The following is a 24,704-nucleotide window of genomic DNA, read 5'->3' as shown; positions in this document are numbered from 1 at the left end:
ATTTAAATAATGTATTATTGATCTTCTTCTTCTTTCGGCTGCTCCCATTAGGGGTTGCCACAGCAGATCATCTTCTTCCATATCTTCCTGTCTTCCACATCTTGTTCTGTCACACCCATCACCTGCGTGTCCTCTCTCACCACATCCATAAATCTTCTCTTAGGCCTTCCTCTTCTCCTTTTCCCTGGCAGCTCTATCCTTAGCATCCTTCTCCCAATATACTCAGCATCTCTCCTCTTCACATGTCCAAACCAACGCAATCTCACCTCTCTGACTTTGTCTCCCAACTTGAGCTGACCCTCTAATGTCCTCATTTCTAATCCTGTCCATCCTCGTCACACCCAATGCAAATCTTTTACTCTGCCTCCTCCAGCTCTGTCTCCTGTGCCACCGTCTCCAGCCCATATAACATAGCTGGTCTCACTACTGTCCTGTAGACCTTCCCTTTCACTCTTGCTGATATCCGTCTGTCACAAATCACTCCTGACACTCTTCTCCACCCACTCCACCCTGCCTGCACTCTCTTTTTCATTTCTCTTCCACAATCCCCATTACTCTGTACTGTTGATCCCAAGTATTTAACTCTTTGAGGGCTGAATATTTTTTCCAAAAAACTCAACTTTCTGAAAAGCACACAATGCACTGTTTTCTCACAGAAATCAACATAAAATGCCGTGGCTACTGACACCGCATGTTCTCCATCTCTGACACAGGGGTGGCTCGACAGCCAGCAGGAATGCACAGAGGGCCAGCTGCCTGGCGAGTGGCGGGTGGACAGTGATGACAGTCGCAATGGTTTGTGCCTCTTTTCATCGTAAGTGGCAGTCCTCCCAGGGAACGTCGCAGTAGGTGCATCAGCTACACCAGTGGTTCTCAAACTGTGGGGCGTAACAAAAAGGGGGGCGTGAAGATGTGAAGAAAAGAAAGCAAGAATCGAAAATATGAAAAATATATCTATTGAAACCAAAACAAATTAACTTAAACTGCATGCTGATACTAGAAAAATAAATGTAGAGTTAGATAAATGTCGATAAAAGTTAAGTAGGCATAATAAAATATGCATCTATGATATATCATTAATTAAAAAAGAACAAATTTGTATTAGTGGGCTTTCAAAAAAAGTTAGGGGGGCGCGATTAAAACTGTTATGAAAACTCGGGTTGCAAATACTTAAAGGTTGAGAAACACAAATGTGTTGAACACTACGATCAGCTGGGGACCGATTAGCCGATGCCGGTCCCTCACTTGCATTTTCGATCTCGATCTCCAGATCACTTGCATTTAAACTACAGTCTGCCAAATCGGAGCCCGATTCAGCGATAAATACTGTACGCAAAATGTTGTCCACAGAGTATTTTGCTCTGTGCCTTCGCTTTGGTCTTCTGCCATTTTAGAGGTTGTTTGCTCTTTGCTACTCATGCACGTGCAAGGAATCGAGGTGACAACAGCAAAGCTAACCATCCTTCTACCAAAAAGATTCGAACTAAAATGTTAACGATGAGTTCTGTGGCCGTTTACAAGCAGATTACCGTCTTCTATGCCTGAATTTCGACAAAAGTCAACACCCGCCTTGAAAGAGTTAAACTCATCCACCTTCGCCAACTCTACTCCCTGCATCCTCACCATTTCACTGACCTCCCTCTCATTCACACGCATGTATTCTGTCTTGGTGGTCCTACTGACCCTCATTCCTCTGCTCTCAGATCTCCATCTCTCCAGGGTCTCCTCAACCTGCTCCCTCCTATCACTACAGATCACAATGTCATCAGCAAACATCACAGTCCACGGGGACTCCTGTCTAATCTCGTCTGCCCACCTGTCTGTCAACCTGTATTATTGGTAATACAGTAATCCCTCCTCCATCACGGGGGTTGCGTTCCAGAGCCACCCGCGAAATAGGAAAATCCGCGAAGTAGAAACCATATGTTTATATGGTTATTTTTAGAATGTCATGCTTGGGTCACAGATTTGCGCAGAAACACAGGAGGTTGTAGAGAGACAGGAACGTTATTCAAACACTGCAAACTAACATTTGTCTCTTTTTCAAAAGTTTAAACTGTGCTCCATGACAAGACAGAGATGACAGTTCTGTCTCACAATTAAAAGAATGCAAACATATCTTCCTTTTCAAAGGAGTGCAAAGCAAGCAGTCAAAAAAAAAATCAATAGGGCTTTTTGGCTTTTAAGTATGCGAAGCACCGCCGGTACAAAGCTGTTGAAGGCGGCAGCTCACACCCCCTCTGTCAGGAGCAGGAAGAGACAGAGAGAGAGCCACAGAAAAACAAAGTCAAAAATCAATACGTGCCCTTTGAGCTTTTAAGTATGCGAAGCACCGTGCAGCATGTCCTTCAGGAAGCAGCTGCACACAGCCCCCCTGCTCACACCCCCCTACGTCAGCGCAAGAGAGAGAGAGAGAGAGAGAAAGTAAGTTGGGTAGTTTCTCAGCCATCTGCCAATAGCGTCCCTTGTATGAAATCAACTGGGCAAACCAACTGAGGAAGCATGTGCCAGAAATTAAAAGACCTATTGTCCGCAGAAACCCGCGAAGCAGCGAAAAATCCGCGATATATATTTAAATATGCTTACATATAAAATCCGCGATGGAGTGAAGCCGCGAAAGGCGAAGCGCGATATAGCGAGGGATCACTGTATTCATAAATAATAACAATATGCAAAGTACATTTGAATATTGGCAACCATACAACCTGATAAATGTTGATGTGTAGTTTCAGGTGGCACACAGACTTGTCTCTAGTTAAGTCTTCATTGGTGGTCAGCTTTCTTCAGAACAGGCCGCATGCCTGTCTCAATATGGCTGCCAAGCTGTGCTCTTCATTGTGTTGTCCTTTTCAGATCATGATGTGTGAGATGGTCTTTCATCAGTTTGGTAAGAGACAGAAGAGATTAGAAGGGGTTAAAGTAAGCAAATGTATAGACTCTCTGTCCAAACCCTACAGCCAATAGGGCATCATGGTACTTAATGGCTTCTGATACATACTGCAGACCAATGGGGGGACAGAATACCCTCACACCTGCCCTCCAAACCGTGTGTTAAGGTAAAACTTGGCAGTTAGGCAGTCTGGCTTTCCTGTGGGGGATGACTGAGAGACTTTAGCAGAGAACTATTAGCCAAACTTGTGTGAGGCACTTCATCTTAACCCTGTCGTAAAATTACAAAAAGTCCTTAAAGGGGTTCTGAAACCATCAAACCATTGCAGTTATTTTCAATGATCTAACATTAATATTACATTTGCTTTGTCTAAGTTACAAATAAAGACATGCAAAATATAGCTTGTATGCAAAATTTCACATCACAGCAACAGATAAGGTACATTCTATTAATCCCTTGAGGAAAATCAGATGCCTACAGCAGCAGAAACATAAAAAACAAGGACAGATAGATAGATAGATAGATAGATAGATAGATAGATAGATAGATAGATAGATAGATAGATAGATAGATAGATAGATAGATAGATAGATAGATAGATAGATAGATAGATAGATAGATAGATAGATAGATAGATAGATAGATAGATAGATAGATAGATAGATAGATACTTTATTAATCCCAAGGGGAAATTCCCATACTCCAGCAGCAGCATACTGATAAAAAACAATATTAAATTAAAGATTAAATCTAAATGCAGGTATAACAGACAATAACTTTGTATAATGTTAACGTTTACCCCCCCCCCCTCCCCCCCCCCCCCCCGGGTGGAATAGAAGAGTCACATAGTGTGGGGGAGGAACGATCTCCTCAGTCTGTCAGTGGAGCAGGACGGTGACAGCAGTCTGTCGCTGAAGCTGCTCCTCTGTCTGGAGATGACACTGTTCAGTGGATTCTCCATTATTGAAAGGACCCTGCTCAGTGCCCGTCGTTCTGCCACGGATGTCAAACTGTCCAGCCAGTCAATCGATTAAAAAAATAAATAATTTAATAAATTAAACAAGTACATCGGGTGGCAACAACAAATTGGCCAATAAAGACCACCAGAGGTGCTTCTTAGCACCCCGTACTGGAATGAGCCAGTGACTAAAAGTGCTCCCAGAGAGAGCGCCCCCTGGAGGAGATTTTTCACGATGGCATCCAATTTTTCCACCATCCTCTTTGCTACACAATCTTCCAGTGTATCCAGGGGGGTTTCTCCCACCTTTCCTGATAAGTGTGTTCAGGTGTTGTGCATCTTTTTGAGCTCAGGTTGCTTCCCCCTCTACATAAAACACTTCAGCTCAATGACTGGTGCCCCCCTCCAGGGCTGGTTACATGCCTTGCCCCTCAATCATGCTGGTATATGCTTTGTCTCTCAGGAGCTCTTATGACATACAGTAACTTATGTTATAATTAAACTGTCATTGACTTTTAATATTCTTAATAAGGAACCATCTTCCACTGTTATATCATTCAATTAATGGCAATACTTGTATTGCACCTAAACTGAAGGATCACATTTCTAATTCGTCTAGTTTTCCTTGATTGCAGTGACTGGAAGAGCTTGCCAAAGCCCTACATGTGCTGCCATTTGTCCCCTGGCTGAGCAGTTGAGCTGTCCTGCTTTATAAAATCAGAATGTCATGTACCTGGCAATCTCTTTATGATAGGAGGCCCGGTGTTTGTTTTAATTTCATCCTTTCAAATGCCAGCCTGCTGATGGTATGAGATTATCACTCTTTTAATTTAGGGGACGGCAAAGTGGCACAGTTGGAGTGCTGCTGCCTTGCAGTATGGAGATCAGGGTTTGTGTCCTGGGCCGTCTCTGTGTGGAGTCTGCATGTTCTCCCCGTGTCTGTGTGGGTTTCTTCCAACAGTCCAAAGACATGCAGGTTAGGTGAATTGTCAGTCAGTCAGTCATTACTCAACCTGCTTTATCCTAACACAGGGCCACGGGGGTCTGCTGGAGCCAATCCCAGCCAGCACAGGGCTCAAGGCAGGAACAAACCCCAGGCAGGCCGCCTGCCCAACGCAGGGCACACACACACACACACTAAGGACAACTTAGGTTCTCCAATGCACCTGACCTCCATGTCTTTGGACTGTGGGAGGAAACCCACGCAGACACGGGGAGAACATGCAAACTCCACGCAGGGAGGACCCGGAAAGCGAACCCAGGTCTCCTTACTGCGAGGCAGCAGCGCTACTACTGCACCACCGTGCCACCCTAGGTGAACTGGCAATCCTAAATTAGCCTGCATATGTGTGTTCGCCCTGTGATGGACTGGCACCCTGTTCAGGGTTTTCTCTTGCCTTGTGCCCTATACCAGCTGGGATAGACTTTGGCAGATCCCCACGACCCTGTTCAAGGCTAAGCGGGTCTGACAGTGACTGGCTTATAATATATTGCGATGGAGGATCGCAGGAAACGTGGGTTAGAGGGGTCCTTTCATCAGATTGGCTGGCTCAGCACTGTTTCAGCTGTGGAATGGCCAATAGGGGGAGGCCACTTGATGGCTGCGGTCTCCAGGACTCTAAACAAATCCAAATCCTATTATGTGATATCATCTACGGTTAAATTCTGCTCCGTATTTGTAAAATTTTTATTTTTATGCTGTATTGAGGATTTGTTCTGTTTTGTGTATTGTATCACATTTACCCCTTTCTTTTTGATACCCACTGCATGCCCAACCTACCTGGAAGGGGGGGGGTTGTCTCTTTTTGAACCACCTTTCCCAAGGTTTCTTCCATTTTTTTGGGGGGAGTTTTTCCTTGTCTTCTTAGAGAGTCAGGGCTGAGGAGCTGTCAAGAGGCAGGGCCTGTTAAAGCCCATTGCGGCACTTCTTTGGGCTGTACAAAAATAAATTGTATTGTATTGTATTGTATATTGCAGCAGGGCAAATAAAGAGGCAATGTCAAAAGCCAAATGCTTGTTGTGCCAACTGTGCAAAACCCCATTTAATCTGAACAAAAATTTCAAAAACCAGTGAGAAAAGATTCATTGTTTGTGCAGCTCAGATTCCCTCTGAGAATCGCTTGGCAGCAGCAAGCTGTGGTCTCGAACTGCCCGTTAGCAAGGTCAGCACCGAAATGAGATGCCGCCTTCTGGGAGCATTCTGCTTTTATACCAGGTGGGCCGGAAGAGGTGAGGCTTCCTTGGCATCAATGCCATCCAGGAACTGTGAGGGAAAAAGGGGACAAGACCATTAGAGACAGCGCCCCCTCTTGTCCCGTGCTGGTGCTGCTTACATTAGACAAACCTGAAAGGAGACCCTTTGGTACGCATGTCTGACATAATCTATTTATATTATCTGTATCTGTATTATCTAGATTTATAAATATTTTGCACACCCCTAGAAAATATATATATCTTATAATACAAGTGTACCTGCAAAATATATGAACATATCTTTCAATATAATGTCAAATATACATAGTTTAAATAAACTGCTCAATAAAATGAAAGGCACACTTTGAAAACACATCAGATCTCAATGGGAATAAAATCCTGCTGGCTATCTGTACTGCTATGGACTGATATGGTGATGTGTGAGGAAAGAAAGGATGGAAATGAAGATGATCAACCAACAGAAATAGGGCTGAACTCAAAGACACCCCGAAAATCAGAGGGAACAAAATGATGTGGCAGGCAGGCGAGTCCATTTGGCCAAAATGTCATTGCAGCAACTCCAAATCGTACTCAGTAGTTTGTATTCCCTGAACCCCCATGCCTGACAACGTCCTAATGAGACGACAGATGGTGTCCTGGGGGATCTCCTTCCAGATCTGGACTAGGGCATCACTGAGCTCCTGGACAGTCTGAGGCATCAGATGGACCGAAACATAATGTCCCACCCAGAGGTGTTCTATTGGATTGGGGTCAGGCGAGTGAGCGTGGTTTTGGGGGTTAGTCAGTGGTATCAACTCCTTCATTTTCTCACCACAAGAGGCTGGGTATTGTGGTGCACCAGGGGGAACCCAGGAGCCACTGCACCAGCATAGGGTCTGACAATGGGTCCAAGGATTTCATCCCGATACCTAATGGCAGTCAAGGTGCCGTTATCTAGCCTGTAGAGGTCTATGCGTCCCTCCATGGATATGCCTCCCCAGATTGACCATCACTGACCCACCACCAAACCAGTCACACTGAACGTTCTCCATGGCTTCTCCAGACCCTTTCACGTCTGTCACATGTGCTCAGGGTGAACCTGCTCTTATTTGTGAAAAGCACAGGGTGCCAGTGGTGGACCTACCAACTCTGGTATTCTATGGCAAATGCCACTCGAGCTCCACAGTGCCCACTAGAGGACGTTGAGCTCTCAGGCCACCCTCATGAAGTCTGTTTCTGATTGTTTGGTCAGAGACATTCACACCAGTGGCCTGCCTACCTGCTGGAGGTCATTTTGTAGGCTCTGTCAGTGCTCATCCTGTTCCTCTTTGGCCAAAGGAGAAGATACCGGTGGGTCCTGCTGATGGTTTAAGGACCTTCTATGAGGGGCCCTGTCCAGCTCTCCTAGAGTAACTGCCCGTTTCCTAGAATCTCCTCCATGCCCTTGAGACTGTGCTGGGAGACACAGCAAACCTTCTGGCAATGACACATATCGAAGTGCCTGCCATCCTGGAGATGTTGGACTACCTGTGCCAGCTCTGTAGGGTCCAGGTATGGCCTCATACTACCAGTAGTGACACAGACCGTAGCCAAATGCAAAAACGAGTGAAAAAACAAATGAGAAGGGAAAAATGTCAGTGGCCTCCCTCCAGTTGTTAAACCACTCATTCCTGTTTTGGGGGTCATCTCATTGTTGCCCCTCTAGTGCACCAAAGCAGCTGACACTGATGAACAAGCCCATCTGCTACTTAACTGGCCAGATCAATAGCCCACAAGTGTCATTGACTTGATGCTAGGCTCTCAATAATCATTAATTTTTTTGACCAGTATATATACAGTATGTTTAGAATTATAGCTGAAATATAATCAAACATTTATTTCCCTTATTACAGACATGGACAAATATGTGGGCAACCCTCCACAAAAGATGAAGAACTCACAATTCTCCCTGAAATAACCTGAAACTGACCAAAGTCATTGACGCCCATCATTGTTTATTCTGTATTTAATGAAAATCAGACTTTGCTGTAGAGTTTTGATTCAGTAGGATATTTACAATAATAACACAAATAAAAATGGTGTGGACAAAAATGATGGGACCCCTTAACCTCATATTTGGTTGCACAACCTTTAGAGTGTGAAATCCCAACAGATTAGCCATTCCTGGAGCTCTTCATGAGACTTCTGTGCCTGTCCACACGTCATTCGGCCCACTTGTCCTGAGCAAACTGCTCCAGCTGTGTCAGGTCTGAGGGGGTTCTTCTCCAGACTGCATGTCTCAGATCTTTCCATAGATGTTCAATGGGATTCAAATGGGCTCCTTAGAAGACCACTTCAGATCAGTCCAGTGTTTTGTTCTTTGCCATTCTTGGGGGCTTTTTGCTGTGTTTTGGCTCCTCATCCTGTTGGAGGTGTCCATGAGCGGCGACTGACAGCAAGCTTTCTGACACTGGGCAGGACGTTTCACTCCATGATGTCTTGATGAATTATTACATTTTAAGATATCTGAAATTCATTTTGAGATATTGCTAAATGTTAATTGGGCTTGCCATAAGATTAAGAAAGATAAAAACCTAAGCCTTCTGGATGTTCAATTTACCCTCAAGCCTCCTTTTCTTACCTGGCCCCTTAACAATGGCTTCCACCCAACTCCATGGCCTCCTGTATACTGACTGCAGGGGCCTTTTATGGCCGAAAATCCATCCAGGTAAGCCCTCACTACTGTTTCCAGGTTATCTGGCCAACGCTTAAGAGGTCTGCAGGTACCCCTGAGGAGCTCCTTCTAGTGGCACTTGGTTTCCCTGCAGACCTCTCCCACCAGAGAGTGACAGACAGACTGTTCCTTCCCAATAGTCCTGTGATTTTAACCTCCACTGCACTCTAGTGGCCCTGGGGGACATTAACAATGGTAACAAATTGGTTGTTCCCCGTCCCACTTTCACAGCCTTTTGTAAATCGTGTACTTGAGCCAGCGCTGCCAGCCACAGAATGATACGTTCTTCATATTAGCGGTGAGAGAAGTGGTGGTGGAGCTCCAAAGGTATCTGTCTCTCGACTGATCGCCATCCTGTGCTGAAGCTGCAGTCACCCAAAATGACCACAAATGACCAAAACTAACAATAAGTAAAAAAAAGAAAAATGTCATTGTGCTTTCAGTGTTCGGGGCACTGATTGTCCGCATTTTTGAAGTTGCACTTCACAGAGCTGGAATGTCTTTATTGGTTTTTGTTCTGTGCTGATGATTCATTAGAACATTAGAACAATCTGGACGAGAACAGGCCATTGAGCCCAACAAATCTCACCAGTCCTACCAACTTAATTCTTCTAAAACAACATCAAGTCAAGTTTTGAAGGTCCCTAAAGTCTTACTGTCTACCATACTACTTGGTAGCTTATTCCAAGTGTTTATCATTCTTTGTGTAAAGAAAAACTTCCTAATGTTTGTGTGAAATTTACCCATAGCAGTTTTCTAGCTATGTCCCTGTGTTCTTGATGAACTCATTTTAAAGTCACCGTCTCGATCCACAGGACTAATTCACGTCATAATTTTAAACACTTCAATAAGGTCTCCTCTTAATCTTCTTTTGTTTAAACTGTAAAGGCTCAGCTCTTTTAATCTTTCCTCATAACTCATCCCCTGTAGTCCTCTAATCAGCCTAGTCGCTCTTCTCTGGACCTTGTCTAGTGCTGTTATGTCCTTTTTGTAGCCTGGAGCCCAAAACTGCACCCAGTACTCCAGATGAGGCCTCACCAGTGTGTTATAAAGACTGAGCAGAACCTCCTGTGACTTGTACTCTATACATCAAGGCGCTATATAACCTGACATTCTGTTATCCTTCTTAATGGCTTCTGAACACTGACTGGAAGTTCATAGTGATGATTCCACTATGACTCCTAAATCCTTCTCATAAGGTGGACTCTCGATTCCATTATGTATTAGCCTTCCATTATGTATTCAAACCTCACATTTTTACTTCCTATGTGCAATTCTTTACATTTACTGACATTAAATTTCATCTGCCACAAATCTGCCCAAGCCTGTATGCTATCCAAGTCCTTCTGTGATGATATAACAGATTCCAAATTATCTGCTAATCCACCTATCTTGGTATCTTCTGCAATCTTAACCAGCTTGTTACTTATATTCCTATCTAAATCATTTATATGTATTAAAAATAGCAGTGGCCCCTGCACAGCCCCCTGCTGGTCACCACTATTAACATCGGCCAGTTCTGATGAGGTTCCTCACACCATCACCCTCAGCTTCCTGTGTCTGAGCCAATTCTGCACCCATCTAAGAACATCACCTTGAACTGTGGCTTCTTTTAATTTGATGCCCAACCTCTCATGTGGCTCCTTATCAAATGCTTTCTGAATGTCCAGATAAATAATATCATCTGCTCCTCTCTGATCATATCTTTTTGTTGCCTCCTCATAGAATTCCAGCATGTTAATAAAACACGACCTCCCTTTTCTGACCCCACACTGACTGTTCAGAATGTCTCCTGTCCTTGCCAGGTGTTGCTCAATCTTATCCTTAATATTTCCTTCCATTAATTTTCCTATGATGCATGTTAAACTTACTGGCCTACAGCTGCTTGGATCTTCCCTGTCACCTTTTTTATATAATGGGATGATATTTCCCATTTTCCAGTCCTTTGGAATCTCACACCTTTTTACACTTAGTTCACACTTTTGTCTTCCATCAAGAAGATAGAAATGCCTCATAAATAGTAATAAATCTTCCGTGATTATTCTTATTGCTCTTATTTCCTTGGGTCTCATATGTTTTCAGACTAATGGAGGACTCCTTAAGGTTAGTTTTGATTGGTGTTAACTCCACACGGCTAATTCCACACCACATTCTACTGAAGATTGGTGACCAGCAGTTAAAATATGTGTCCCGATGACCCATACTGGAGCCTCCATTGACCTGTGACTGACATTTGGCCAGTTTGAGATACAGCCAGTCAACAAATGGAGTCTGTAAGTCAGCGGACGCTCTCAGATTTAAGTGCCAGACTAATAAGTTTATCATGGACTGGGTCAGCTAGTAAAAAGTTAAAGTGCTATAAAAAAGTAATCTCCCCTGGGTGAAGTGGTCACATTTTACTATTATCCAACAGTGAATCCTAATTGATTACATTTGGCTTTTTGGACACCGATGACAGAAAAAGACTCTTAAATATCAACATAAAAAGAAAACTATCTCTACAAAGTGGTCTAAATGTATTACAAATATAAAACAGAAAAGGATCGATCGCATACAGACCTGGACAAATTTGTTGGTCGTCTTCCAGCTCATTGAAAAAAATGCCACATGTCCCCTAAAAAGTGATGACATGAAAAACAATTGTCCTCTGTGTACCTGCATGCCTTTGACATGTCATTGAGAAAAGCAAAGCAAGTGTGACAAGAGATCTAGTGTTGCTTAGTCAACAAAGATCTTCTAAAATGGCCTGGACACATTTGTTGGGACAACTAGAAAAGATCTTAAATAATTGGATTTGAGGGATTTTTCAAACTCACTGCTCTTTTGAATTCTTATCAAACACATCTGTAATCAGACCTTTGGCCGATTTAAATGGAGAAAAGTCGTCACTCTGGTGTTTGGTGTCATCGTGTGTCCCACACTGAACATGGAGCAGAGAAAGCAAAGGAGAGAGTTGTCTGAGGAGAACAGAAAGAAAATGATAGACAAGCATGTTAAAGGGAAAGGCTTGAAGACCACCATCTTCAACAGCTTGATGTTCCTGTGGCAACAGTGGCAAATATTATGAAAAAGTTGAAGGTCCTTGGGAGTGCAGCCAACCTGCCTGGATGTGACCACAAGTGGAAAATCATCCCAAGAAAGGGCAGAAGGATCATGAGAATGGCAGACAAAAAGCCAAAGATAAATTCCAATGAGATCCAAGCTGCACTTTAAGGTTGAGGTCCATCAGTGTCTAATCACACCATCCGTCGCTTTTTGAGTGACGGTGGGCTCAATGGAAGAAGACCCAGGAGGACTTCACTGTTGAAAGAAAAACATCAAAAATCCAGGCTGGAATTTGCTAAAATGCATATTGACAAGAAACAGTGCTTCTTCATGGAGAATGCCCTTTGAACCTGCAGCTTTTTGGAAAGTTACATTGCCTCCTTATCCACAGACAAACATAATGAAGATTTCAAAGAAAAGAACCCCAGACCTACAGTGAAACATGGAGGAGGCTCAGTTTTGTTTGCTGTGTCTGGCACAGGGTGCCTTGAATCTCTGCAGGGAACAATGAAATCTCAAGACCACCAAGACATTCTAGAGTGAAACATCCTGCCCAGTGTCAGAAAGTTCTGTCTCAGTCGCAAGTCGTGGACCCTCCAACAGGATAAGGAGCCAAAACACACAGCTGAAAAGCCCCCAAGAATGAATAACAACAACATTGGACTGTTCTGAAATGGCCTTCTAGGACAGCTGACTTGAATTCCATCAAACATCCATGGAAAGAACTGAAACATGCATTCTAGAGAAAGACCCCCTTCAAACCTGACCCATCTGGAGCAGATTGCTCAGTGACGGGTGGGCTGAACGACCTGTGGACAGCAACAGAAGTCTCATGGAGAGCTCCAGGAATCACTCATGTGCAGGAATTGCAAACTTTAAAGTTTCTGCTACCAAATATGAGGTTAAAGGTCCCATCATTTTTGACCATGCCATTTTGATTTGTGTTATTAATTGAAATATAAGTCTGATTTGTGTTAGATGCACAATAAACAATGATTAGTTGCAATGACCTTTGTTAGTTTCGTAGTTTTATATACTAGGGGGCTATAACCCCTAGCTCTCTTTGCTCACCAACACCCATGCAGGCGCTATGTGCCAGCTACTTCGCGTCTCTGCCGATCGCGTATGTGGATTTCACTTTCACAAAACAACAAAACTTTTAATTCTCGCAGATACGCCTCTTCATTGGGAAGAAACACTACTTTTCCCTGATGGCAACACGAATTAGACGATCTACAAGTCTCTGACTTAAAGTTTAAATCCAAACAATAACTACATACTTCTGTTATATGACCTATGTCCATATATTCAATATCTTGTCGCTGTTCCGTTATTTCTCCAAGTAATAATTTCCGTTTGTGGGCGCTTATGCGATCTTTACTATCATTTTTTTGAGACTTTTGAATTTTAGCACTTTCATAATCTCTAACCTGCTCTGCATGTGTACTGCGCTAACGTTTTTGAACCTCTTTACGACGTTCTACTTTGTCTTCTACTCTTTGTCTTTTATTTCCGACCCCACTTGGAGATGAGAGTGCATGAACCGTGTCTGACAATAGCATTCACACAAATGAGAAGTGCGTGGACCGTGGGTGTAGTTGTAAATGTTTGAGAGGAGGGCAGGACTCTCATCTCGCGGGACCTGAAATTATCTCTCGTAGGAGTTGAAATTATCTCCGAGAAAGTTGCTTCACAAGATTTCCTTTTATAATAGAGAGATATTTTTCCATCCATCCATCCATCCATCCATCCATCCATCCATCCATTTTCCAACCCGCTGAATCCGAACACAGGGTCACGGGGGTCTGCTGGAGCCAATTCCAGCCAACACAGGGCACAAGGCAGGAACCAATCCCGGGCAGGGTGCCAACCCACCGCAGGACACATACAAACACACCCACACACCAAGCACACACTAGGGCCAATTTAGAATCGCCAATCCACCTAACCTGCATGTCTTTGGACTGTGGGAGGAAACCGGAGTGCCCAGAGGAAACCCACGCAGACACGAGGAGAACATGCAAACTCCACACAGGGAGGACCCGGGAAGTGAACCCAGGTCCCCCACCTGCGAGGCAGCAGCGCTACCCACTGCGCCACCGTGCCGCCCAGAGAGATATTTTTACTGATTTTAATTACTGTATATACTCACGTATAATTCGGGTCTTGAAATTGAAAAATTGATCATAAGATCAGACCCCAACTTATATGTCCATTCAAAAATACAACACTTAATTTTTATTTTTTTTTACATCTTCTTGCTTCCTCCAATCTCGCACCAGTTTCTCAGACACATTGAATTTTGTTGCAGCAGTGCAGTTACCAATTTCTTTCACCACTTCAATGACTTTCAATTTAAAATCAGCTTCATATTTTCTTCTAATCGAACGCTCCATTGTAGATAAGGGATGCTCTTACGATAAAGGTGCATGAGGGTGTGAGATACAAAAAACACAAAACAGTGCAAACGTCGCTTCTGAATAGTTCAGGTATTACCGTCTGGTCACGTAGGCAAAATACATAGAAATAAAAGGCCGTGTGTCTTCCGTGGTGACTCTCTCAGGTGGGCGATAGCATATCATAATCTCTTGGACCAATAGCGTGAGTTTTCTGCATTCGACTTATAAAATACCAGAAATTAGGGTAAGTTCAAGCCCCATCTTATCCATGGGAGAACTTAAACGCAGGTGTATACAATAGAAACAGACAACATTTATGCAGTCAAGTCAAATATAAGAAATCAAAGCCCAATTCGACGTCCACCCAAGAATAAGACAAAAGAGCCAGCAACCGCAGCTACTCTATAAAAGGAGCAAGAGAAGCAGGGTACCCTTTTCCCCGAATTGGAAGCTTATTCTAGAATATTCTTATTCTAAAAAATCTATGAAGAGGATGAAAAATGGAAAGGCCGTTGGTCCAGATGACGTACCTGTGGAAGCATGGAGGTGTTTAGAAGAGATGGCAGTGGAGTTTTTAACCAGATTGTTTAATGGAATCTTGGACAGTGAGAAGATGCCTGAGGAGTGGAGAGCAGTGTACTGGTGCTGATATTTAAGAATAAGGGGGATGTGCAGGACTGCAGTAACTACAGGGGGATAAAATTAATGAGCCATAGCATGAAGTTATGGGAAAGAGTAGTGGAAGCTCGGTTAAGAAGTGAGGTGATGATTAGTGAGCAGCAGGATGGTGTCATGCCAAGAAAGAGCACCACAGATGTGATGTTTGCTCTGAGGGTGTTGATGGAGAAGTTTAGAGAAGGCCAGAAGGAGTTGCATTGTGTCTTTGTGGACCTGGAGAAAGCATATGACAGGGTGCCTCGAGATGAGCTGTGGTATTGTATGAGGAAGTCGGGAGTGGCAGAGATGTATATAAGAGTAGTACAGGATATGGACAAGGGCAGTGTGACAGTGGTGAGGTCTGCGGTAGGAGTGATGGATGCATTCAAAGTGGGGGTGGAATTACATCAGGGATCGGCTCTGAGCCCTTTCTTATTTGCAATGGTGATGGACAGGTTGACAGATGAGATCAGACAGGAGTCCCCGTGGATGACATTGTGATCTGTAGCGATAGTAGGGAGCAGGTTGAGGAGATCCTGGAGAGGTGGAGATATGCTCTAGAGAGGTGAGGAATGAAGGTCAGTAGGAACAAGGCGGAATACGTGTGTGTGAATGAGAGGGAGGTCAGTGGAATGGTGAGGATGGAGGGAATAGAGCTGGTGCAGGTGGATGAGTTTAAATACTTGGGATCAACAGTACAAAGTAATGGGGATTGTGTAAGAGAAGTGAAAAAGAGACTGCAGGCAGGGTGGAGTGGGTGGAGAAGAGTGTCAGGAGTGATTTGTGACAGACGGGTATCAGCAAGAGTGAAAGGGAAGGTCTACAGGATGGTAGTGAGACCAACTATGTTATATAGGTTGGAGACGGTGGCACTGACCAGAAAGCAGGAGGCAGAGCTGGAGGTGGCAGAGTTAAAGATGCTAAGATTTGCACTGGGTGTGACGAGGATTGACAGGATTAGAAATGAGGACATTAGAGGGTCAGCTCAAGATGGACGGTTGGGAGACAAAGTCAGAGATGTAAGATTGGGTTGGTTTGGACATGTGCAGAGGAGAGATGCTGAGTATACAGGGAGAAGGGTGCTGAGGATAGAGCTGCCAGGGAAGAGGAAAAGAGGAAGGCTTAAGAGAAGGTGGTTAGAGAGGACATGCAGGTGATGGGTGTAACAGAACAAGATGCAGAGGACAGAAAGATATGGAAGAAGATGATCTACTGTGGCAACCCCTAACGGGAGCAGCCGAAAGAAGAAGAAGAAGAAGAAGAAGAAGAAGAAGAAGAAGAAGAAGAAGAAGGAAGCTTATTCTAAAATGTTATTGATTAGATCCTGACATATTTTTAAAAAGTTTTGATCAGATCCTCTCAGTGAGAATTTGATTTTTTTTTCTAATTTCAAGTAGTGTAGAACATTGGTTATCCACTAATTTAAGAGGTGGGGTGGGAGTCTTCAAGATGACCAAGATAAGTCAACATGCTAATAGTGGGGTAAAGTAAATTACAGTTTGTTTGTCCTTCTCCACTTTAAGACCATCAGGGAGTGACTTTGTCCATTTCAGGTTATTTCCGAGACAATTATGGGTTTGTCTTTTTCTGTGGTGGGCTACCAGCAAATTTACTTCCCATATTAAACCCTTTTAACCATATTGCAACTCAGATGAAGAAAAACATGGCTGACAACATCATCCAAAACTAAAACGCGGAGTGTTTTTTTAGTGTCACGTATCCACTGTATAGTCAAACTCTTACTTGCATGTGCTGTCAATCCATGAAGGTCTCTGACGTCATCTTTCTTACTTTCCTAGAGACAAGACGGTCAGATGCAGAGGTTCATCCGAGAAGTAAACACAACAAATCGAGCTTGTGTCCTGTGGGATCTCGAGGAAGACACTGATTACATCATCCAGGTTCAGTCCATTGGGTTCCATGGAGAGAGCCAAGCTAGCAAGCGGGTTCATTTTCGAACTTTAAAGGAGACGGACCGGTTCCCTTCCAACAGCTCCAACCAAGGTAAGAGAATGAATTGGTGAGTCCGTTAAGAAGCTTAGATGTAAGTTCAGTGTGTCCATTGAGACTTCGGAGAGGAGTATTTGGGAGTCCTGGGAGTCCTTAATCCACTAAGCTTAATTACTCGAACATCATGTTGGGGTAACACACTAGAGCAGCGGTGATATGAGCTACAGCAAGAACACAAGAACATAAGAAATTTGACAAACGAGAGGAGACATTCAGTTCATCTGTTTAACTAATTGCAAAGCTGCCCTAATACGAGGTGTGATCAAAAAATACGGTGAATTCTCCTGCCAAGCGCCATCCAACAGAAAGGTAGGAATCTTCAATACAGGAAGTGGCGTGTTGAACTTTAATAACAGTGCGTGACAAGTTGAAATTAAAAGTAGTCCTGATCACGAGAAGGAAGCCTGGACTGATTGTGGCAGCAGCAGATACAATCAGGGGAAGCGGGTAGGAGGTCTCTGTGCAAGTTTTGTGTTGTTTTGTTAGTCGTGTGTTTTCTGTGTGCTTGCTGGAGACAAGACCTGATGAGCTCATTGGAATAGCATAATGTGGAGCCTTATGGCTCTCAAGTTAGTTAACTGACAGGAGACAAAGAGTACAGATAAGGAGAATGGACGTCATTGGTGGAATCCTTCAGGAGGTCCGCCCTTGGAGAGCTACTTTTTCTGATACTGTATACATTAAGGACATAAGCCCCATTCGAAAGGGATTGGTTTCATACCCTGAGGTGGGCTTGAAGTGTACCAGCATCTGTACCAGTTTCTTCCCGATTTCCTCACCAGGTAATGAAGAGGTCCATCTGTGAGGAGAGATTCACACCTCGGAGTAGGCAAAGAACCACACCTGTACAAAATCAGGGAGGATAACAAAAGGAAGGAGAAATGGAAGAAGGTGACAGAAAAGAGTGAGATGGAGATTAAGGAGAATAGAGAGACAGTGTGAGACAGAGGGAAGAAGGTGGACAGTAAAGTGAGCCCTGGGGAAGGAGTGTGTGGCCAACACTCAAGAGGGGTTTCTGAGAGTTGCTCCTGTTGAGCAGCCTGGGGAGCAGAAGTGACCAAAACCACTCGAGAAGGACTCCCCCTCAAGTCCGGGGAATGGCAGTGGGAGTTGGAGGGAGTGACGCACCCTCCCTGTGCACGTCAATGGACTGGCAACAAGGGTCCCAAGCGGAAACAAAGGGTTGTCTGTGCCTGCTGGTTGTCTTCTCCTTGTGCTGTAGAATCTGAAGGGAATAAGCAGGGGAGCCATCAGGTTTTAGATCGCAGCCCCAAGGCTCATGGTTTTTAACCTCATTTAATGAAAATATGTATTTATTTCCCTGATTTTATGGATTATTTATTTAATGGATGAGGGAGACTGAACTATTTTACTTGGATTTAATAAAAGCATTGACAGCTTTTTCCCCAACCCCTTGTTGAATGTGTGTGTCCTCATTTGCCTGGTATGTGAATATCGACGGCTACGGGTTGATGAGGCTCCCAGATGCAACAAGGGATCATGGAGCCAACTTGGAAAATTGCACCATCATGATCAGAAAATGAAAATAAGTAAGCACTTCCCAATTCAGACAACTGGCACAACTGGCCGTGGTCAAAGGACCAAAGAGAACATCCATGGTTAAAGTAATGATGGGGAAATGAAGCCTCGTGAAGCTTTTGAGGCTTTCTTTCTATTTGTGCCCAAAAAGATTCAAAGTGTTGAAGCATCAGCCCCAGTATGAACAGCGACATCTGGTGGTTAATCGAGGTCAAGGAACGCTGTCAAGAGCGCAAGTGAAGCAGCACTCACTGTTTCAGTCTCGTGTCACCAGTAAAAGGTCAGAAAAGTCTGTGTTCATTTTATTCTGCTAAGGTCCTTGTCCATTTATACTATTTAACTTTTGATCGCCGTTTTCCACTATTAGTCACCATCTGTCACCAAATCAGTCAAAGTCAAAGTCAAAGTGAACTTTATTGTCATCTCAACTTTATACAAGTATACAGATAGACAAAATTGCGAAGCTCAGGGTCCACAGTGTAACAACATGACGTGCAAATAACAAATTAAAAGTAGAATTAAAATTCAAATTTAAAATTAAAACACAAACAAGACAAGACATTGTGCAAAGACAAGACAAAGAAGTAGCAGCAATATTGACGTGTAGTAAGCAATATGAACATTGATGCAATGTATGGTATTTGCAATCTAGATACATATCTATAGTCAATAGATATGTAATATAATAAATAAATAATAAATAATAGATATAGATAATACAGAAATGATCAGTGTGTAGCAGTGCTACTATTAGTTAGAACTTCATCTCCCAGCAGTCCCTGCAGGGGCTGTTGGGGTCAAAGGTGGTCAGAGGAGTTTAAAAGGAGGGCAGGTGGCCAATGGAGTTTTTTGTTGTTGTATTTTGTGTTGAGTTTACCTGTCGGACTGCCTTCTGTTAAGCCATAGTTAATCGCCGTGTCCTTGATTGTATTTGTTGTTGGGGTCTGGATCGTCTGTCTACCTGTGTGCTGAGGACTGTTTGTGGATTCACGGCTTTCTCGCAAGTAAAGGAGCGCTCCTGAACCATCCATCCGTCTTCACCCTTACAGTGTCTACTGGTAGGACTGTTTTCCATTCCCTTACAACATACAGATCTCTGGACTTACTCTCGTCATCTCTCATTACATCCGGTGTGATATTCCATGGACTTTGCTGTGTAGTGTTTGTGTTTATATGTTTATTGTAATATCGCCGTAGGGGTACAGGGGTGGTATTATTTATATTATTTAATTACATTACATTCTTTAATTGTTATTCCCCTGTGTGCTTTATTTTGTCTATGTTTTTGACTGTGTGCAAGTCGAGCCAAGGCTGGGAGCGTCCCTGGGATCCTCTATCTATAAAAAGATCTATAAAAATAAAATTCTTTTCATGTTTGAAACGGAAATGACGTATGACCACGGGTAACGGAAATTACGTATGACCACAGAACATATTATAATACTAGCCATGTGCGCCCAACTACGTTGCGCGTGTTAAAGTTGTCTGTGAAGGGCTCCCTGTCAATCGTGAACTGGGTCCTTCGTCGCACATCCTTTGTAGACGTCGGTTTTCGGTTTCTCTGGCAATATTTCGCTGACTTATTTCACGTTGCCTGGCCAGCCTTTGTTCACGGTGACTCTCGGTCTCCTCTGCCAACTGGTGTCGACGTCTTTCACGTTGCTTTGAGAGTCTCTGACTCCATTCACAGTCCGGCTCGTTTTCACAACACTGTCATTTCCTCTCACGATCTCTTCTCAACCTTTCTTCTGTCTCCTCATCAAGTTCGTTTCTTTTCATTTTAATTTTTTGTACTCGAGGTACGATTGCTACTCAAGGTAGTCTTTGTTTGCCACTCAAGGTGGACTTTGAATTTTTTGTTGCCCTGAGAAGGATGTTTGCACTGAAAAGTGCAGTTCCTTTTAGAATTGGTGTCACCAGGGATTTGAACACAGATGTTGGTGTCGACAGTAGTTCCACCACACGTTGTCCAATCTCGCAGGTTGCTTTGTGGCAATCCAAAGAGTAAGGAAGAACCAATGCTTCTTTCTTGAACTGCAAACGCCGACTGATGGAAAATCACAGAAGTGTGTCCGACTTATATGTTCTATTCAATAAGGACGCGCACAAAAAGGCGAGCTTCAAAAGGGCGACCTCAATTGAGCGTGGCGAATAAAGGTGTTCGTAGATAATTTAGTTCAAATGACTCTGGAATATGTGAAGAGCAACAGTGGTGCAGATCTACTCATAGTCGAAGGCTACACATTCAGAAAGGAGAAAACTATCAACGGGAAACACATCTGGAAATGCACTGAATATAGGATTGGAAAATGTTCGTCTCGCTTAGAAGTTCATGCATTAATTAATTGGATGTTTTGATATTCTTGCTTTCGCCTTTTTATACGTTCAATCATTGCCTTTGGCTAATAAATTTTCTGTAATAATTTTGTTGCATTTGCCTTTATTCGATGCGTCCAATTGAGGTCGCCCTTTTGAAGTTCGCCTTTTTGTGCGCGCCCTTATTGAAGGATACCGTGTCGGTTGAACATGAATTCGCGGACAAACAAAGATCAAGATCCAAATGAAGATTATATATAAAGATAGGAACTTATCATTTGTGTGAGAGTTATTTTACTGATATTGAAAAGAAGAAAAAAGACTGTTCAAATAAGGAGCTGGGAAGGTGAATGTAAAGAAGAAGCCAGCAGTAAAGCAAGTGAGACTCCATAATAAGGATGGTTGGGTGCACGGAGAAGGAGTGCCGGCTAACCTAGAAGGACCTTCGGAGCACACGGCTTTACTTTGCTTTTATGGTGCAGGCGTCAGCCATGGACGGACACTAACGGCGATACACCCGGGTGAGACGGACTTCTTCCTTTAACAAAGGAATTGTCGCCTGGCCGGTGAGATCGCTTCTTTTACATTTAAATTCGGTATACGAGTCAGTGGAACGTATCTGACTTGATCGCTGGATTCATTGCAGATTTCCCAGGCTGTGTGAATTTAGACTTTAAAACAAAGTTAATATAAAAGAGACTGGGGAACGTGTGGGGATTGTATGTGTGTCTAATTTATATTTGTATATAGGTTTAAGTACTGTGAATATATTTGTGCTGTTTGTAAACAGGGTAATGTTCCGTTTCTTTTTCTTGCTTGCTTTCTTTCTTTGCTGTTTCGCCATTTTCTGGGGAGTATATTATAGAGTGTTTAAGGGGGTGGCATATTAATTAGGGTTTGTGTGGATATTGTAGATTTGACAAGGATTTAAAGGGTGTTTATTGTTTTGTTTGATTTATAATCTTTTTTGATTGTTTAAAGAATTGTTGGGGTGATTATTTCCTTTGTATACATTCATAAAAGAAAACTCCAGATGAGGATATCAAATTGGGGCTAAGGTTCGGTTGGGCTCCGTACTTAATAGAATTCATTTTCATAAGAGTAGGAGATTTTTGTGTGTGCTGGGCTCCTCATTTGACTTAAGAGGAACGCGCTACACCTTGATAGTAAAAGAGATTAAGAAAACAGCTTTGCGTCTTTCTACTTTTTAACTGCGCCGAGCTGTAAACAATGTGAAGATGACACCGTCTTCACCTCCAAAAGGTCGCAAGAACAAAGTGGTCGCTGGGAGGTGCGGAATGTCGGCCTTTTCCTTCAGGTCAACAGCTTCACAGTTTTGGCAGCGTCCTCTCTTCTCGCACTGTTTGTCACACTTCAAGTGCCCTGTCGGCTCCTGGGACAGTGGAAATCTTTGCGAATAAGTGTAATCGGCGCTATCGAAGCGGGACTCTCTTGGTAAATTGCGGTGCACGGCTACTTACTGTCCCTTAAGATGAATTCGGGTCACTAAAACCCCGCAACATTCAAGGTTGCTTTTGGGATGAATTTCTTTTAAGAAAATGGAGGGTTTACATCTAAAAAGATGTACTGACCTCTTCATGTTAAGTATTTAGACTTGGGAATTGTTTGAACCTTCTGCCCGTTAAGCACGGAAAGGCAGCGTCCACATTTCTCAGAATAATTTTTCGCTTAAATCACAGGCACATAGTGCAAGGTTGTCAAGCAGGTAGTTTGCCCGAAACCACTGCAGTAGTACTCAATGTATCTTTACTTCTGAAATGTTAATGTTTGACTGTTTAATAATTTATACGCTTCTTATATTTTCTTCAAATTCTTTTATCAAAATGTTTTGCTACTCAATAATTCATATTTATATAATTTCTATTTATTGTAAATGCTCTTTATTTGCTCAAAAATAACATTGGTAATTAACAAACTTATTTTATAAATACTAAATTTTAGTTTTTTTCCCTTGCAGTCAGTGAGTGAAGCCACTGGGTAATCAGCTAGTAAAAAATAAATAAATCACCGTCATCTTGACGGTGTGAATCTTAGTGGCACCGGACGCTAGAAGTGTATGATAATAGTTGTTTAAGACATGTAAACAATGACAGGTCAGAATGTTTCACAGCAGAATGATATCAAGAGTGTCAAAATCCTTAAAGGTCAGTAGGAGATTTTCAGTTCTTTTTTTCCATGCACACTCGTCTTTACAGGACAGTGGCTCGCATGAATAAAAGTTCTGTTTTTCGAGGTGGTTGAGGCCGTGTGGAAGATCCCAGGGGGCAGCCTGGTGTTAAGGAGTCTGACAGCTTGGGGCTAAAAACTCTCCTGCAGCCTGGCAGATCTGGCTCTGATGCTGCAGTATCTTCTCTTGGATGGCAGAAGTGTGAAAAGTCCATGTGAGGGGTGTAAGGGGTCCTGCTCAATGCTGCAGGCCTTGTGGACACTGTGCTTGTAAAATATGTCCTGTAATGAAGGAAGTGGCACCCTAATAATGTTCTTTGCTGTCTTCAATATCCTTTGGATATGTTGCAGTTACCATACCAGACAGTGATGCAGCTGCTCAGAACACTCTCAATGGTGCCTCTGTAGAACATGGTGAGGATGGAAGGGGGAAGACTTGCTCGCTTCAGCCGCCTCAGGAAGTGTAGTCTCTGCTGGGCTTTCTTGATTAGTGATGAGGTGTTATGTGTTCATGTAAGTTCCTCAGTTATGTACACACCGAGGAACTTGGTACTCCTAACAGTCTCCACATCTAAACCGTTGATGCTGAGTGGGATGTGGGCAGCATGTGATTTTCTGAAGTCCACGACTATCTCTTTTGTCTTGTCGACATTGAGAGACTGATTGTTGTCTTCACACCATACAAATCTCTCTCTCCTCACAACCCAACATTGTTGAATGAGAATGATGCATTTTATTATAGGCTACCTGTTCATTTAGCGCCAAAGCTGTCAAACCAGTGAAGCATGCTGTGAAGCATCAAACGTCATGGGTCACATGACAGTAGTATTTTGACACAGTGATTCGACTCACTACGCTTCAGATTGACTGACACAAGCTTTGACGCTTCGGTATCATTTTCCCATCTCTAGCTTAAAGCATCAGTGAAAGAGAGAATTGGTGAAATGCTTCCTGTGTCAAAGATGGAGCAGAATGTTATGCTGGATGAAATCACGGCAGGTGTGTGTGTGTGTCACAGAACAGGCAGCTTCTGCTTGTCCTCCTTGCTCACCTCTTCCCATTGTAGACGACCACAAAGCTTCTTTATAAAAAACCAACAGCACCCAGACCCAGTTTAAAATAAGGATATGCGGTATTTGAATAAAAATAAGTTAGCAATAACACTAGGGGTCTCAAAATATTTTGTTATCGTATGTTAACACCACAGCAGGTCTCAACAAATTGGCCAGGGCATGGCGTAGGGTTAATTTAAACTTTGAACATTTGTTTGAAGACTTTCTGACTTCGGCGGATGTCCTCAAGTTGTTTCGTCATTCTTGCAAGGCGTTGTCCTGGAGGATTAGGATGCAGGTGGGCTCGTGGTATCCGCTTTTATTTAGGGGGCTGCATGGGACTTTGATCAGGCGGTGGTAGCAAATGAAACGCGGAAAAAATAAAGCAGAAATTGGTAAAGATTACAGGTCCATTAAGAATCTGATCATTCTGTGTGCCCATTTAGTCTATTTGGAATACAACTAAAATGAAGATATAATGGAAAAATTAAAGAAGTGGGTTTTTAAGGAGTTTTTTAAAATGGTGATAGCCAGGTGTTTCTCTATTGGAAAAATAGTATAATGGCAAAAGGCCACCTCACGACTTTGTAATGATTATCTCTTGGAATATAAAACATTAGAAGATCTAAGGTTACGACGTGGAATGTAGGGGGACAGGCACTCCGAAACACAGGAAGAGGCAAAGATTATTTAAAGCTTTATGTACCATTAGTAGGATTTTAAAGTCAATTCTAAAGGACACGGG

At 43.1% G+C, this 24,704-nt stretch overlaps 1 protein-coding gene across 1 annotated transcript in view; it reads left to right on the top strand.

Annotated features, from left to right (window-relative positions):
• fndc4a (fibronectin type III domain containing 4a) overlaps positions 1–24,704 on the top strand; it is a 175,780-nt gene that overhangs the window by 83,067 nt on the left and 68,009 nt on the right. Inside the window, exon 3 of the mRNA XM_028796380.2 lies at positions 16,655–16,859. Coding sequence (XP_028652213.1) covers positions 16,655–16,859 — 205 coding nt within the window. The remainder of the gene's footprint in view (positions 1–16,654; positions 16,860–24,704) is intronic.

The sequence above is a fragment of the Erpetoichthys calabaricus genome, chromosome 3 (genome assembly GCF_900747795.2).
Source record: "Erpetoichthys calabaricus chromosome 3, fErpCal1.3, whole genome shotgun sequence".
NCBI classification, from domain to species: domain Eukaryota; kingdom Metazoa; phylum Chordata; class Cladistia; order Polypteriformes; family Polypteridae; genus Erpetoichthys; species Erpetoichthys calabaricus.
This window is presented reverse-complemented; position numbering and strand designations above follow the sequence as displayed.